Source organism: Pterocles gutturalis, unplaced genomic scaffold, assembly GCF_000699245.1.
Source record: "Pterocles gutturalis isolate BGI_N339 unplaced genomic scaffold, ASM69924v1 scaffold871, whole genome shotgun sequence".
NCBI classification, from domain to species: domain Eukaryota; kingdom Metazoa; phylum Chordata; class Aves; order Pterocliformes; family Pteroclidae; genus Pterocles; species Pterocles gutturalis.
This window is the reverse complement of record NW_010099880.1, coordinates 34,582-52,913: the sequence shown is the minus strand read 5'-3', so window position 1 is coordinate 52,913 and position 18,332 is coordinate 34,582. Positions and strand designations below refer to the sequence as shown.

The following is an 18,332-nucleotide window of genomic DNA, read 5'->3' as shown; positions in this document are numbered from 1 at the left end:
CGTCCGTGAGAAATTAAGAGCAGGATGGCAAGGGGTGTTTACACAGGCACTCAGCCAGGAAACAGTGTGTTTTCCACAGATACAGTCATTCAGAGAGCACATCTCTGGCTTTCATGAGCTCCCTCCCTCTGTTCTCATACCCCTGTAATTCTATCAAGAAATCTATCTGTAGGGGAGAAAATACATACAGTTCTGCACCCTGTATTCAAATGCTGCCTCTTTCCTTTAGGTAAGCGCTACGGCACCGAGGCCATTTGTAGGGATTTTACACAGGGAGAGAAACCAATGCAAACCCCTTAAGGAAACACATGAGCTGCAGCAGAGTTTCACAGTGAATCGTTACCAAAAATCTGCACTAAGGAGACTAGAAAAGAATTCTCTATAAATCTTCTGTGGAATGCAGTATTGCTTATTAGCAGGCTTGATGGCAAACCTTGTGGGATGGAAAGTCTCATCACTTTATTTGTATGTGCTTTCCTGCATCTTAAGTTGCAGCTCAGGATCCCTTAGGATCATGTGAGGCTGGGATATATATTAGAGCCGTGCTCCAGTGCTGGGAGTGTGTAAGCCTAGCAGCTGGGTAGTGTTATGGTTGCTGCTTTCCTGTGCTAAGCTGATTTACTTGTTTAAGGTCTGACCTCATCATCCTGTCAGTATGGATTCCCACCTATACAGTTAGCAGCAGCTTAGCATCGGCTGGAAGAGCCTGCAGTATATTAATCAGAAGAGAGAGGGAGAGAGCTACCGGTATTTGTTCTTTTGTTGTCTTTTCTTAAGAAGAGGAGTTGAAACACAAGAGATAACAAAGAATCCATTTCCTTTCTAAAAGAAGAGGCTTTTGTCTTTTTTTTTTTTTTTTTTTTTTTTTTTCCCCTGGAAAAAAATGTCAGTATCTGGAAAGAAAGAGTTTGATGTGAAGCAGATCCTGAGGCTCCGCTGGAGGTGGTTCAGTCACCCCTCGCAAGGCTCCGCAGGCACGGGGGGCTGCCATCCGCAGGAAGGATATGAGCACAGGGGGACACCGGTTCAGACAAGGTTGAAGAACCACTCTCGGGAAAGAAATGGGCTGAAGAAAAACAGCAGTCCTGTCCACCACAATATACTGGCACCTGTGCCAGGTCCAACCCCAGCTCACCACCGATCTATTCAAACCTGGCACCGACAAAATCTGATAGAACACCTTCGATCAAATGAGGATATTCCCAAAAAAAGCACAGAGGAAAACTGTGTTGAAGAAGATTCAAGTAAAACCACCCAGGAGTCGCAGATGATCACAGAAGAAAATTCCCAGGAATCTGCAGAGAGGTAGGAGTTTTAAAGTCTGCACTTAGAAAGCCATACTTCTATCCAGGTTATTCTCTAAACCTGTCTTTGTTTTTAACCGGAGTTCTTACTGCGTTAGTCCCACTTTATGTATGTGCACACCCACACGCAAATGAATAGGAACACATTCACGTTCAAAAGATGAACAGGAACATTGTCATGAAATTTTCATCTTTGCTTAAGATACATCATTTCATAACTATTCCATAAAAATAAAACCTGCCAGTTTGGCAAATTTCCTCTGTTACAGTGTGCAGCATATTTTTTCTTTGTCTTGATTTATTGTGTTTAAGTGCAATGAAAAAATGAGCCTTCTGAAACATTGTCCTCATTCTGACTTTATCAATGGGTGCAACTTTGACAAATGGGAACTGCTGGAGGTGCACAGGCTGTGTGGCTGCCATCGGTCTGTCAAATTTGTCACTGCTTTTTTTTTTTTTTTTTTATTCCCTTCTTGACAACTATATTAACCTTGAACTAAGTGGAAAGGAAGCATCACTACTTGTTTTTTTTAAAGGTTTATTTGAAATCATGTTACTTTCACAGCTTGTTTAGTATACTAAGGAACAAATACTTTCTGCAAGGTCAGGTGGAAAAACATTACAGCTGTGAGACCTTAAAGGTGTAAGCACAAAGGAAGAGCTATTTTTAAGATGTCAATACAGAGAAAGAAATATTAGTATCAGCTATTTGATTAAGCATGCCTTTCACTTTTTTATGATGTCTTTTCCAAATTGATGTCAGTATTATTAGTTTATACAGCAAGAATTTTACCCCACTTTTACCCTACCTTGGACTCAAATGATGCATTTATAATGTGATGATTTGCACCATATGATGAGATTGTTATCAGTCTTTGGGAATAATTTAGATTTCTTACATTCTATTTAAATACAAATCTGTTTTACCTGAAGTTAAAGTTTCTCTCAGTAAAACAAAGCTGACAGCTCGTGTATTTTTAGCAGTTATTATTTTTCAAGTTGTACATCTGGTAGAGGGAACATCTGCAGACTGAACAGGAAAAAAAATGCATTCCAAAATGTCATTTTGAGAACAGGGCTGGCAGTCAGTGTGTACTACACACAACCATTACAGAATAAAACCAGTGAGGCGGGAAAGTGGCAGTTCTGTATGTTTACTGGTGTACTAGTTTGTAATGGGTAAGAAGCATACTCTTACTATAACTTGTTTTGAATTACAGTACAGATTTATTGAAAAAAATACTAATTTTAGGCATATCTTAGAGAGAACCTCAATTTAAGAGAAGAAAAATAAGGAATACTGAATAATCAAAACAGAATTCTGTATCAGGTGAAGAAGGAGGTTAAAAAAGCATAATGAATTCAGTTTGGAAGGTAATCAGGCACTGTCTTCTAAAATAAGATGTGATGACATTTTCTCCAGCTATATATAAACTTTCTAAAAAGATCTCCTGAAGTTTTGTGCCTTCATATTCATTTGAGTTCAAGCTCTTCTCCTGAGCTGCTTAAATTTGCAGCTTTTAGAAAAGTTTTGGGAATGTGTATATCTTATAAAGTATTGTTATATTCAAATAAGTATATTTTCTTTAAAGTTATCTGTAAAAGCTTTTTGTGAATCTTGTAGGTTAAAATGTACCTTGAACATACACCTTAAAAGGGTGAATTGGTAAGAAATTGTTTAGAAAGTGATTCATGACTATGAGTTTCTCTATAATTAAAATTTTATTTCAAGGAAATAAAATAGACCATTAAAGACACCTAACATAGCTCAAATTTCTTAAATAGGTACCAACAGAAATCATTTAAGTAAATCATCATTCTCTTCCCCTGTAGCATCCAGCACAGGCCACACACGAATCAATATGCTAATCGCTTGGGTAGAAATGAAATAGTGAGAAGAAATAAAAAGCAGCAGCCTTAGATCTATACCTATCTCTACCTAGTTGCTGGATAGATTTTTGTCTCATCTTACACCTTTGAAATCATCCTTTTAAATCATTTTGGGCCTCCTTTTTCTCTTCTGAATAGTCCAAAATAGTTCCAAATAGTCACAATTGATTGTAATCAATGGGATCTGCTAGTCATTAACACACCTGAAAAATCAAGCCTATGCAGGTCCCCGACTCCATCTCGTTACACCATTAAAGCCACTGCGTGATGAACGACACCATTGTCGCAGCCGTATGCTCTGTCACATTCGTACCTGAGGACACCAAAGACAATCTCATACAAATTTGCCTTTTATCCCATAAAAGAAATTGTAGCTTCAGAGTGGCTGTCTCTAACCCAACGAGTTCACCTCTAGTCATTGTGATCTGGACTCTAAAGCTACATTTCACTTGGATGTTGAAAAGAGCAGAAAAAGATAGAAAATCAGGCCAACACCTCAATCTTGAGCAGACTATGAAACCAATTTCTACTAGCAGCTTAACATTTCCTACCAAAAAGATTTGGAAACAGATAAACAATATTCTCATTTTCTTCAGAAAAACTAGAGATGTCTCTCTAGAAACCTCAGGACCTGACGCTTCCAGTGACACAGACACAGCGCCCTGGGCTTTGGTGAAATAAGGCTTGTTTACTGAGCAGGACGGGTAAATAAGAAAGTTCCAAACAACAGTCCATTTTGCATATCCTATCATCAATACACTTGTTTCTGCTTTCTTCAATGGTTTTTGATACTCATGTACCCAAAATAAACAGTGCCTAAAGAACCACTTCTGACCTACAGGCTTGTTCCTGAATGCCATCCCATGGCAAGTGACAGACAAAGCAAGAGCTGAAGTGATCCAAATTCAGTTTTGTAGTGACAGTAGCCAGTTAAGATGTGACCAAGCAATAAACACTAGGTGCATAACAGATAAATAAACTGGATATTGGCACAAGGTCAAGGAAGGCCTCCCAGTGTGCCTGGGGACCTTCTTATCCAGTGTCACCAAGGGAACATACTCAACAGGTACCAAACAGTCTTCTAGAGAGCTAAAATGACAGGCCTTGATCTGCTGTAAGACCCTTATGGAAGTTATTTTGTTTACTTATACACTGTATTTCCCACTACAAAAATGTTATGGTATTACTGGGAGGGTCAGAAAGCTAAAGCCACAGAACATGGCCATGCAAATGAACAGCAAAGCCTTCTGAGGTTTGAGGCTTGGCTTAAAGCAACTGGGAGCTTAAGGGAGCTCTGAACCAATGCATGCTCAGTAAACTGTGAATTGCTTCTGGTTCAGAAGGCATGGCTATGGGGCTTTGTGCACTTGAGCTAGGTGATGATCATCTCTGATCTCTAACTGTCTGGAAACTTTTGAGGTTCAGGTTCCTCCGTCAGGGAGACCTTGAAGCGGGTGATCGGGCAGTGGTCCAGAGACATCAGCAAAAACTCAAAGGATTTGACTGCTAGATTTTGTTTAATGGTCAACAAAAACTTTGCTCTTGTGTGCAACACATGAAGACACACTTGTGCACACACGAACTGAAAAAGCACTGATACCTCCTGATAAGAAGAACCCATGATATCGAATTCCCTTGATCACTTTCCCGACAAAGTTTGGACTCGCAGGCACGACTGTATTGACCTTTCAATATGAGCACTGTGCCTAGTGTTTATTAATGTTATGCTACATTGCCACATCAATTTACACATTCTTGCTGGAAGATATACTCTGATTCTCTGAGTACACTATTGCAGACCACGTGTGCCGGGAAAGTGTGTGTGCACCTCTTCTCCTTATTGCCCAAAGGCAGTTGGGCTTCAATAATGAATGGAGCAGCCATTCATCATTTTTCTCTTATGCATTTTTTCTAACTATATGGCTGAAAAATTGCTGACAAAATCTAGTCTGGTTGACAAGCCCTAGTTTTGCTAAAGATACATGCTTTCTAATTTCCCATATGAGACAAAATATACTTCTAATTAATTTTAATAAAACCTTCTGATGTCATAATCCAAGCAATCGGTACTGATGTACATGGAAATAGATATTTGGGAGGAGTATCCTCTTAATTGAGGCAAGGCATTTTCTGTAGTGACTACTTATGATGTTCAGTTGTTTTGATAGTTCATTTTAAGACATGAAAACTCATCTTTTTTTTTTTTTCTTTTTTTTTTTTTTTTTTTTTTTTTTTTTTTTCCCCCCAGCCATATGGAAATAACTAACAGACCATTTCCCTTACTGTCTCTGACATATACACATACACACTCGATTATTTTGGATATTATCCCCTATATAAGGGTTTTTCCTGGAGTTCTATTTTTATTTCCAGTAACAGATAACAGCCTTAGCTCACATTGCAGTGTGAAATAAAGGTACCACAAGGAAAATATACCCCTCTAATTGTTGCAGTATCCCAGAAGATACTGAACAGGTGGAAATGAATAAATTGGTGTGCAGTGCCTGACCCCAATTTCTTGCACATATGGTGCCATTTTTTGGTTAGCTAACGCGGCACAGATCAAGGACATGTGCTGTCATGTTTCCTTCTGCTGAGCACTTTTTGGGGAGAGCCATTAAACTACACATTCATCTTGTCCTCTAAAGTTTGTAACAGATACTCACCGAAATGATGTCTGCTTAATTTTTCAATACAAATTATCATTTCCAGAAAAGAAAACAGGTGAAAACTTTCCTAGTGAAAATGGATTTACTGTTTTAATATTAGTAATAATATTAATAATAATAATTTAATAATTTAATATCAGTTCTGATCCTATACTCCAACATACTTGCAGCTCTTCCCAGCTTGGCGTGATCTTCAACCGTAGTAAGGCTCCTATCAAAGCTTTCTCTTTATTTCATCCTCCCTCCAAGAAATTTAGGAATTCTGGGAAGTCATAGTGGAGGTTTGGTAGAAATTTCCTTAAGACAGTTTGGTTTAGCTTTCTATTTACCAGTGAACCACTGATAATCACTTTAAAAGTAGGATTTCAAACCAGCTTTGTCCCCATTCCACAACCGTTTTACTCCAAACAGTACTTCAGGTTGAAGGTAGTACTATCTGCTGTGAGACACTGTCAAATAGTATTCTCATGGCCGAGATATAAATGACCATTTCTTTTCTGTTCTCCATAATGCCTGCTACAACCTATTAGTGAGGAACCTCAGTTTATTTTGACTTGTTATTTTGAAAAATTCTTGCTGTCAGTTTTCTCTTTTATTTCTAAGTGTTTAGAAATAATATTACTTCTATGCCACAGAATTTGGCAAGAAATAAGAGCTAAGGAAAAAAAATATGTTTCTGCCTTGTGGAGAATTTTGGGCTTTCTTTAATACTTATAACAATTTAATATATACTTCAGCAGTGTATTTTAAAAAGATTATTCCAGTCTTCTATGGATAGCCAAAAAGCTTCATTGCTACCTCAGGGACAAGCCAAAACTAATTGTCTTTTAACGATGACCTTTAACTAAAGGTCAAAAAATGAATTTGAAACTGGAGACATTTGCAATGGCTTAGTTCAGATATTGTAGCTGAATTTAATAGCATTTTACTGAAATTCACTCACAACTGGTTGAAAAAAGATGGACAGTAACTAAGAAATTTTTCCTTTCATATCCAATGTTTGCTAAGTGTTGAAAATTTGTGAAGTTATAGTAAATGGCATCTGATCCAGGACTAAAATCGAAGAGTTTTACCTTTCTCCCAGAAGTCGATCATTCACAAAGAGGGACAGGGCTTTTTAGGCAATGTGTGAACATACTGAGCAGTGACCAGTGAAGTCATTCTGACTAAACGAGTGCTAGTGCCTCACACAAGAGCTCTTGGTACAGAAATTACAATCAATATGTCTCAAAGGCATCCTCAGCAGATTTTAGTCCTACTTTCTCCTTCTATTGTAACATCATACGAGGAACTTGAAAAAGCAAAAAGTATGTGAAATTAAAGTGGATTGAACCAGTTATTAAAGCCTGTATTTTGAAATTAATGCTCTATTTAGCCTGTGGAAGGAGTGGATATGTATTCAAAATATTATTTTTTTTTTCATAGCTACATAAAGAGAATCATAGAACAATTTAAACTGAAAAGGACCTCTGGATGTCATCAAGCCTAACCCCATCCTCCCAGCCCCCACCAGAAAGGCTATAATGAGAAAGAATATGACTTACTAAAACCACAATAATTTACAGGCTTACATTTAACATGCATAGCTTTCAAAGATGAATTATTACAGGCAAGGGAAAAAATACCATTTAATAGTAATTTAAGAAACTAAGACAATTCTACTCATTTCAAAACAATTTCTTTATGATTCAATTATCTTCTCAATTCCACCCTATAGAGCTTGCTCTCAGCAAAGACAGCTGTTAAATTACTTTTTAAAGAGTTATTACTGTTCTTGAAATCACTTCTTAATGTTTCCAGAACAAAAGTTAAGGAGATGATTAAACACATGTGACCAATGCAGAGGAGTTTTTACAGACATACCGAGCAAACACAATTGTAAAATCAACAGGAAATCATATGGTTGCTGAAGCATTCTTGGAAAAGGGAAGTTTGTTTCATTTGAAAGATATAGCTAGACAGCATTCTGAAAGAAATGAACAATTTACTTTCACCATTTTTTTTTTTGTGGCTGGATTATTTATTTTGAGCTATTTGAATTACTGTAATGAGGACCATTACTAAAATCTTTCATGTTTAAAGAAATAAAGGGATTTGTTTGTTGTAGTCAAACAGCTAAGTTAGCTCAATACATACCAAATTGGTTTATTTCCTTTCGTTATGCTAGAATGAGACACAGTATTATATTCAGAGAATGACTACACCAGGTGATAAGATGAAGAATATGGCTTGTGTGTGGCACACCTGTATGGCTGCAGGTTAAATGAACACACACCTGAAGCTGAGGTACTGTCGGGATTCACAGAAAGAGCTTTAGGTAAGTGTAGGAAATAAACTTAAAAAAAAATCTGTAAAACAAAACCATAAAAAAATTTTATTCTCTGTGAAATCAGACTCCTCCTCAGTAACTCTCTTGTCACATGCGCTGGCACGAGAACTTCCCACACAGCTCTGACAGCAAATCTGCTCCCAGCCCACCCCTTCCCTTCCTTTTCCGAGTAAATGCGTGATAGTCAAAACTCAATTCAAGGCTAATTAAAACAGATAGAAGAAGACCTTAGAGCCTGGCCCTTTTCAACAATTCTGCCCATCCGATAATTATTAGCATAAAACATCTTTCACATCATTCTGGTAACTGTTTCCATTCTGTATGGTAAGTCCGAACATTTCGCTGGAAGTCTCTCTGCTGCTCACAGGTACCAAGGAGAAAAAACAGAAAGTATTTAAAGGAACACCATACCTTGTAGCCATTACGTCATTTGAAGCTGAAATATACAATAAGGCATAGAAATGACTGCAGTTTGAAGATGTTTTGTCAGGAAACAGGCGCTGTGTTCTCATGCTGTGCTGTACAGCTGCAGGAGGCTGCCTTATTCAGAACTGAAACAGCACATGAAGAGTACATGATTAAAAGTTTGCTTCATTGTTTTCTCAACTAAAACCCATTTAGGATAAACAAACATTTATTGGAAAATAAAACAATGTCTTTCTTCAGTTTTGCTATATATATTTTGAAAATCTTTGGACAAGAACCTAGATATCTTACCTGTATATTAACATTTGGTTTAATCAAATTCAAGCTCTCTCAGACAGCTTTTAACTTTTTAAATGTGTGACTTTATGACTAGTTGCATTAAGATCTGAAAATCAATATCCATGTGTTATGTCTCAGATTTGTTGCTTGCTTCTTACGTAAACTCAAAGACATCACTTGGCCTCTCGGTATCACAGTTTTCTCATGTTAAAGAGCATTCAATAGCTGTTTTCGTACGGACACAACAAGAACTGATCAGTGTTTTCAAATATCAAAATTTGCTTACAAATTGCTACTAAAATGTGAAGTGGGATGCATGTCCATTATGATTCATGTATTATATTATATAGATGCATAGTTTATCTTCTCATTATAATAATATCAAAAAAAATCAGACATAACTACTTTAACTAGAAGTTTCCTGTTACAAGAAGCAGTAGAGACCACCAATGTACTTGGGATACAATGTTTTGAACAGCAAGCATAAAGGGAATACAGCTGGTAAAGTGGACAGGCACTGTCACCATTTGCTGTGCTTCAGTTTATCCGATAAATTAGAAGTCAAGAGGAAGGGAGGCATTCTTGCAAGAAATGAGCTTTTTCAAAGCCTGTTCATTTTAATAGCAGTCAAGAAAATGAAGAACCCTTTTGAACAGGGCAAATATACCTTGATTTAAATGGAAATTGTGAACAAACCACTAAGAAATCCTAGGAGTTGGAGAAAAGCTATTTTAGGCTATTACATATGGTTTGCGTTGCTAGGGAAACCTCTTTTACAGTGTTCATTCAGCACAGATGTTGAGGAAAGCTCTGTGTCTCCATGTCACACCATTTCAGAACGCTTCAGAATGGGAAGAAGTAGAGATGCACATATACACATGCAGGCAGACAAAAATACCTCTGTAATTTTATCTGAGTCATGTTCTGTGTTTTTGGTGGAAGTTAGTTCTTTCCATTTCTGCCATGACCACAGTGATAAAAAACTAAAAACCTGTATTTCCAGGCTGAGGATATTTGTTCAAACATTACCTTCAGTTTTGCTTCGTTTGGGTTCACCTTTTAAATAGTCATCTGTTTAGAGAAAAGAATTTGCATTTGCCATATACATAGCGAAAAAGCAAGGAGAAAGCCCAGCTCTGGTGAAAACACTTCTGGCCAACCCCTAGGACGCTGTTGACCCTGGGGCAGATGTGAGTTGCCAAAATATATCATATAACCTTCTCCATGCTGGCTTCACTGCCACAGCCTTCTGTGTTCTCCCTTCACCTCTTGTTACTCTATACCACTATCTAATCTTGGTGCACTCCTGGATCCCCCACAAAGCGAGTGCATTCTCACTGTCTATCTACACAAGCACAACCCATGAATTCAGCTCTGTGCAGGATGGACCTGCAGAATCCCATTTTGGGGACACGTGTACATGCAGTCTTGTAATAGGTACATAACTGTGAGCATGCTGCAAGCTCAGGAAGCATCTCTTGAGAGTCCTTTTATTGGACCCTATGGTACCTCAGGAACCACTATTGAGTACTAAACTTCTAAAGCCTTGAAAGTTTTACCTACAATTTAACAATAATTTGTAGTTTGAACCCTCCTCAAAAAAGTAAAAAAGGCAACAGAATTATTTTTTTAATAAAACAGTTTTAGAAAGCTAAAAATGAAGCCGATCTACGGATATGTTCTAAGGCACCCCATAATGTGCTGTTAAAGGCACTTGACTGTTGTTTATTCAGTACAAAATGCAAAGAACAAAACAGAAAGACACTTGCTGATAAAGAAGAGGGTAAAGACACACTCTAAACAAAAATTATGGTGTTCTACAGTTTGAAATCGTGTTTATAATAATAATATATATACTAATCTAACCAAACACTAATAACTTTAGAACCCGAACTTGCCAGTACTGCTTATTTGTGAACCATACTGTTATTTACATGTCAGAGGGTAATGTAAGAAAAAGAAGGTAACAGTGGGTTAGAGGTTTGTAGGGTCTTAGCACTATCAAAATAAGTTTCGGTTAGGTAGGGAAGAGGCAGAAATTTATTCTTGCTACAAATTAATTTAATTGCATTAATGGAAACAATCCGTTATTTTGGACATCACAACTACACCTTTCTGCATAAAGTTCTCTGTTTTGTCCAGTACATTGGAGAATTTTGTGGTTTTTTTCTGGGTCATGAAGTGTAATTCAAAACATATGTAAACACTGAACTATGATTATATCAAGACTTTTAAACCAAACATACATAAATATCTGTTAGAACAATGCTTTGTAAAAAGCACTGAAAGATTAAAATGCTTGCTCTGAGTCCTGATTTTCATGACAGCCTCACACAGGACATTCACAGAAGATTGCCTCCAGTCTACCCAGCTGGTCATTCAGTTTATGGAAAACTACACGGAAAGGCAGAAACTCCCTCCTATGCCATTACTTACACCCCTGCGCCCATGCCCACCCCTTCCATGTGCTAGTACAGCGGCTTAGGACAGACTTTTGATCTTTCTGTCTGAGATGCTTGACCTAGTAAAACCATGAAGCAGTACACCCAACAGCCAACTCAGTCTCTGGACATACCTTGCCACAGCAGATCAACAAGCGGTGTAAGAGAGCTTCCTGGGAAGTTACAGCATGTGGTCATGCAGGAACCAGAATGTCCAACCAGAATACAATGAAGCGGTGAGAAAAGCACTGAAAGGAACAAAGTTGTAAGTCAAGACTAATTTTTTGTCTTAATTTGTTTTTTTTCATTCACTTAAAGGATCCTAAATTTGTCTATAAAAGAAATCTAGAGTGGCTTGGTGTTACAATATGCCAATAAAGTTGCTCATCATGACACCCCCACGGGATGCCACAAAGAAGTACAGCTCATCTGTGCCTCTGACTTCCTCATTCAATATGTAGCTCAATTACTAGTTAGCTGTTTAAAGTTTCATTAAACTTTTCCACTTAGTGTTACAGTGAATTCAAACCTGAACTTAGTGAATTCAAGTGTTTAAGCCAGCTCGCTAGAACCCTCTTTGTCCAGCCTATGAATAGTGCACTTTGGGCATCTATCTCAGAGCAGTGGATTTTACTCCCAGTCGAGATGCACTACCACCCTGAGTCCTTTGGGGAGGCAGCATGGGGCACAGAGGCCAACAGTACTTGCTCCTTGGCCATTCCCAACCCGTCATTCTGACTTAAGAGAAGTGGAGGCCAGCTCACTCCCAATTTTAGTGGCTCTTGAAATTTGTGAATGGGTCTGCAAGAAGTTTGTGAGCAATTTTCAAATCTGAGCTCAACAACTCAGGAACAAAATCCCATAGACAGTGACTCTTGAATAGGCATTTATAAAGAAGTGAAATTTCTAAATGCTTGTCTTCAGCAGTTAAACAAAAACGACGAATAGAGTACTATAGTGCAACTGAAGAAGATCTGCACCAGATCTTACTGTGCTTTTACACAGTCATAAATTACAGAAACTACTTTCTATGTACGTAGGAATATCCCATTTCGTAATTATCTCTATAAAGCAAATTGCGAGCATAAAACTCTACTGTAGACACAAGATGCCAATAAAGGAATGCACGAAGCTTTCAACAAACTGCTTTCCTAGTAGGAAAAGGTCAACAACCAAGGGAGTACACATGCTAATGAGAACAACCTGCACTGCAGTGAGCCTGGAAAATAATTTTATAATTAACCTCTTCTCTTAAAAAAATAAATATACAATTTCCAAAGGAAAACAGCTTACTGGGGAGACTGTTTGGATCCACCCCTCTCTGTGACATGAAATGATGATGTGGCCACAGCTGACAAAGCAGAAAGGGCTGTACAGGGCTCAGGGGCTCTGAAGGCTGGTTGCAGCCTCTGGTTTTCCAGTGGAATTACCCCGTCAAATACCTGTTTTCTGTTCATGGGAGAATTCAAAATATCATAACCCAAATTAATCCTGTACAAATTGTAATGGCATTCATCTGTATGTTATCATGTCTGGGGGAAGAACAAAACTCAGAACAGCTCCAGTACTTTAGTGGTGTGCTGAAGCTCCAGTGTTTAATGGCTTTGGACGGCACCGGCCGCCTCCGGACCCCCCCCCCTGCCTCGGCTGCCCGCCTGCACCCAGGGAGTTCAGCAAGCAGCAGGTTTTCCTTTGAGAGTGAAAGGATAGCTCCATCGGAGAAGCAGTTTATTAATTCAGCTCTTACTAACTTCCCTCTGGATTTTGATAAATCATTTACAGCCTCTACAGTTCCATTTCTCAGCCTCTGAAATGGAAATAAAAATCTTGATCTTTATTGTATTTTGAGAAATACTTTGAAAACAGTCTCTATAAAAAAAAAAAAAAAAAAAGAAAGACAAGCCTTAGCTTTAAAATCAATACGATCTTTCCTAGTAACTTCTGATCAGGTAGTAGTTTGGATTTTTTCCAGTGGTCTGCTTAACTCCTGTTTGTACTTCCACACTCCCATCAGAATGATGTGCTTTTACTTTCCTGGGGTTTTTCATGGTAACGGCACCACAGTATAGTACAGTTATATCAGCAAGCAATTAGTACAAATGTATCAACTTCATCATTATTTTATCTGTGTCCAGCAATGGCTTCCTATCTGAAACATTTTCCTTATTTCCCAGCCAAGAGATGGGGTTTATCTCTAACAGATGCTACAGTCCGTGATTTCACACAGGAAAGCAGCACCTCTCAATCTCCAACCCACACCAGTGCCCACCAGACAGAGGGTCAGAACCCAGACAGCTGCACAGGAGAGCCCGCCTGTGCGGGGGGTGACCGCAGTTTTCTTGATTAAGCAGAAACAACTGAGAGAAAAAAAAAAAAAAGATGAGTTGCATTGTAAATATTGCTGCGCAAACAAAGCGAATTGATGAAGCTGCAGTTTTGTCTCATGTCGCCGCTAAAGCACACACAGTGCACCCAGAGCTGAAGTCCTGTTGGTTTTTCAGCTGTGATAATGTCCTTAGGCTGTCTAGTGTCCCTAACTGGTACCCGCTGTGCTGCTGGTGGCTGGTATGAGTTACAGTGCAGAGGTAAGGTGAGCCGAAATAAAAACACCTGTAAGTGACACTGACACCTGAACTGCTGATTAAACTGAATCTCATAAAGATTATAGCAGGTTAAATGGGGACATTCAACAAATACCCAAAAGAGAAGTGGACACCACAAAAACATAAATAATAGCCTTAGCAAGAACTACAAAATTAAAATACTGCATTTCATCGGCTGGTTTTCACGCAATACTACGCTCCTAAGCTTCCTGATCATCAGGTTTACTCTCTGGTTTTTGGCTGTAGGCACACTTAATGAGGCACTTTACGAACATACTGAATTTTAAAAAGGACTTGGCAAATAAATGGCATTTATGTTTTATCATGTTCTAATTAAATAATGAGGAAAATTGAATTTATCCTTTATATACTGATTAATGCAGAGTGCTGTGCTGATTAATGAAGAGTGTTTTATGAAGACAGAAAATAATTTCAACATAATTCAGAAATTTGAAGAATTGTAGGCCTGGAAAGAATCACAAAACTCATCACATCAATTCTCATGACCAAAGAAAAGATGAAATTTTACCTCCACAGCACCATTTTTGAGTCACAGCTTGTTTGCGATCCAGTATAATCCAGCCGTTACCTCGATTGCCATTTGTTAGCCTGTGTTTCATTTGGGTAATTACTCACATGGAAGTGTGAGCAGGTTTTTGAAAAGTAGAAATTTGCCTGAAGTTCAATAAGGCCAAGGGCAAAGATGGCTCCCTGAATTTAAATTTTCTTCCCAAAAAGTTAGTGACTCGTTACCATACATCAATGTAACAATTAAAATCTGTTTCTGCCATCTGCTTGTCTGTAATAAAAGTGTGGAGCAGCATCAGAAGCAGAATTTGCCGGGAATGCATTCAGAACATCTTCTGCCTTTGAAAGGGAATCCCTGTGAAATTTCAAGGGTAGCTATACAGGTTACTCATATCTCTTGTATTTATTTCACTTAAAACATGCCATCTGAGCTTGATTTTGAAAATGTCATGTGAAATAGTGTCAGAAGTCACCCAAAAGTCAAGATGACTTCTGACAACTCATGTTTTTCTCCCAGTAAGCTTTGTTATCTTGTCAAAAACCCAAAAATTGTTATGACATGATTTGTTCTCAACAGCCGTGCTGGCTGCTATTTATCTCCTTGTTATCATCTGGACGCTTAATGCTTTTTGATTATTCCTTCACATTTTCAGTTTATATTGTCTGTTTCAAAATTTAGTGTTTCTTTTTAAACATGGTACCATATTTTCACTATCCTTCACAAATCCTTACCGGAGAACTCAGGAATCATTTCACTTGACTCTCTACATAAGCTGAAATTCAGAGTTCAGCTACTTTGGAATACTTTAAATATAGATTTATCTCTGCTCTCTCTAGGCTAATCCAACTTCTTAAGGCATTATTAGCAATGCTAACAATGTTAACATAACTCAGCATCCTAGTGAGCACTAACCCAAAGAGGACATTAAGCAATTTGGGTTTCTGATTCTTCAGAACAGTTCATTGTTAATTTTCCCTCCTGACTGAGTGGAAAACTAATCCCTTGGTCGTTCCAGGGCTAATGCACTTCTGGAAACTTTTATTACTCAATACGCAGATTTTGTTTGTTCAAACTTGTACACATTTTATAGAAAACAATTATTTCTCCATCTTCTACATGCTTCCTTTCTGAGTAGGTTCACGTGACCCTTGAGTTCCCTTAACGCGCTGTTCCCAACAGGTTAATCCATACCCTTGATGACAAGCTAGGACAGGCAGACACATATTCATACCAGCACACCTGCAGCTGGCTTGCCTATCTGTGTACTGCAGTCCTCAGCATCCCCTGTTATAATTCAACACAAAGGCATCAGACTCAAAGATATTTTTACTGACTTCTTTAAGATTCTTTAATTTCTGTCCTCTTTAGTTCACCGATCCCCAGTACTGTACTCTGAGGGTCAGTATTTGAGTTCTCTGCAATGACAGTAGTACACCAAGGAAAACATATAAATATTCATCTTTTAATTTATTTTTTCCCTTCCAGAATATACTATAGGTACCATTTTGAATCAGCTGTTGAAGATAAACCAGCAGTTATAATACTAATATTAACAAAGTTAATGGAGCACTTTTTTTTTTTTTGCTTCCAGTATTTTTCAGTCTCTGAAGACCTTTGTCTTTGAAATAATTAATTATGTTAGTGGTATTTTTGCTGCAGTTAAAGGTGACTCTACAAAACATACGAAAAAAGTACTGAAGGAAATAATTAGACTTTAAGTCCCTGCAGATATTTGCAGCTTAAAAATGATTTCTCTACCCACAAATATATACACAGTATGGGAAATTATTTACTGAAAGAAACTAATACTGTTCATATGCAATAGGGATGGCTGAGTACTATTTTAGTTGTTTTCTGCAAACATCAAGTGCAATGTAGTACATTCTTGAATACAGTACCTAGAGTGGATATAATGAATCTGAAAAAAGATAGCTTTGAAAAAAATAATTTTCTGGAAAATTGTTAAAGAAGCTTAAAAAGTAAATAGCAAACAAAACATGAATGTTACAGAGTATGAATTTGGCATCAATAGCTGATGCAAAACTAATGAGCATATAATCCAATTTTGCAGCTTCTTCATTTTCAGTGAAGCATTGAAGGAAAACAAATAAAAAATATAGTCATTAAACTCACTGAGACAAATTAATTTTTGTAAACTCTAAACTACAAAGGGTACACATTATAGGTGAACTTGATTTGCCCTTTTTACTTTAAATAAAAAAGAAAATGCATTTGAAATTGTAATAAAGAGTTTCAAAAGAGAGCTAGAGAGTTTACAGCGCTGTTTTGGTGTATCTTAACGTGTTTGCCATCAGTACAATCTGAGACTGCCCGGACAGAAACACATGGCACATAATGTTCACGTGCCGTGGATTTCAGATGCATGAGCTCTGCTGTTTCTCAGGTGATGCACATGCACACCTCAGCACTGACATACCGCAGGTACACCAGAAATAACGTGTCTCTGCCGGCTGTGAGTGATTTTACGGATCCAGCCCGTCTGGCATGGCCAGGACTGAAGGAGTACCTCGAACTCTGGTGCACCTGAAAGGCATCCAATACACTGCAGGGCTGAAGGCTTTTGACACACCAGCACCCAAAAGATTCCGTATCCCAAATGGGCTGTGGGATGACTGTAAATGCAACACAAAAATCTAGAAACCTTCATACTGATGGGATTTTAAGATGGGAAAAAAAGATGTGTCTGGAAAAAGCCAGACACACAACAGCCATACCAACGCTGATTTTGTTCTGTACCATCCCAGCAGCCCTGATGTACAGTAACCTGTACCTGCATTGCAGAGGGACAGAAAATTCCACTGTGTCTCAGTTCTATATTACATATAATTGATTTCTAATTATTTCTCTTGAATCTTGATTAGCTATTTAATGAGGTATGAACTTTGAAAATACATGATCTAACTTATCTCTGTTTTCTGATAATATTACTGATTCAACCTGATTAACCCATTTTTATTTCTATATTTTCTGAACTAAACGTTCAGTTGTGAACGTAATTCAATATTCTACTAAATTAATGTTAATTTCATGAAGAGATTTTATCTTTCCTAATCATTTATGAGTAATGTCTTAACAGTATCAAGACAAACAGCAAATTTAGTCAACCACCTGCCATTATTTTCTATCTGGCCATGGAAATTTAAAAACCAGGTCCCTTACATTTTAATAATATATGATATTAAACTGAGAAAACTTTTTTCTAAAAAAATCTTCAATGTGTTGAAGATTTTAACATCTTCAAGATGTGTGATGTATATGTACACCAACAAATGCATTACTATTTTACTAAAGCCAGATGAATATAAAAATAAATATTTTTTAAAGAAAATATCAAAAACGCGTTTCAATCTGCAATATAATCCACATTAAAAGGCGGTAAGGAATGATCTGTTAAGAAAAGAGTGAGATAAAGAGGAATTGTCTATATACTTCTTATGGGCATTTATAAGTGGACAATTTATTCTAGAGTGGGAGGAATACATAATGTACACTTCCATGAAAAAGCAGAGAAATGTTTATTATTTGCATTCAGATTCTAAAGGCTATATAATTTACTGATTTCACCAGCTTTTGGTTTGATAATTAGTGTAGAATTATATAGCCTTTGTTACATTGTCTTCTGATTCATTCCTATTTAGTAATGTAATCTAATGTACAATGTATGAAGAGAAAGAAATGAGACCTAAAGACAAGTAATATCCAGAATTCCATACACCGAGATGCTTTAGCTGTTAGTATCAGAGGGAAATAGGTTTGGTTTCTGCGTATTGTGAATGCTCAGGAGGTTGCATTTATCCCATGTCCATGCTGTGCATAGTAAGACCCGGATCATAAGAACTTT

The 18,332-nt window shown here is 37.6% G+C and overlaps 1 protein-coding gene across 1 annotated transcript in view; it reads left to right on the top strand.

Moving 5' to 3' along the window:
• The first annotated feature begins 883 nt into the window (after positions 1-883).
• The window catches only part of KLHL4 (kelch-like family member 4), a 36,575-nt gene continuing 19,126 nt past the window's right edge, over positions 884-18,332 (top strand). Inside the window, exon 1 of the mRNA XM_010077444.1 lies at positions 884-1,305. Coding sequence (XP_010075746.1) covers positions 884-1,305 — 422 coding nt within the window. The remainder of the gene's footprint in view (positions 1,306-18,332) is intronic.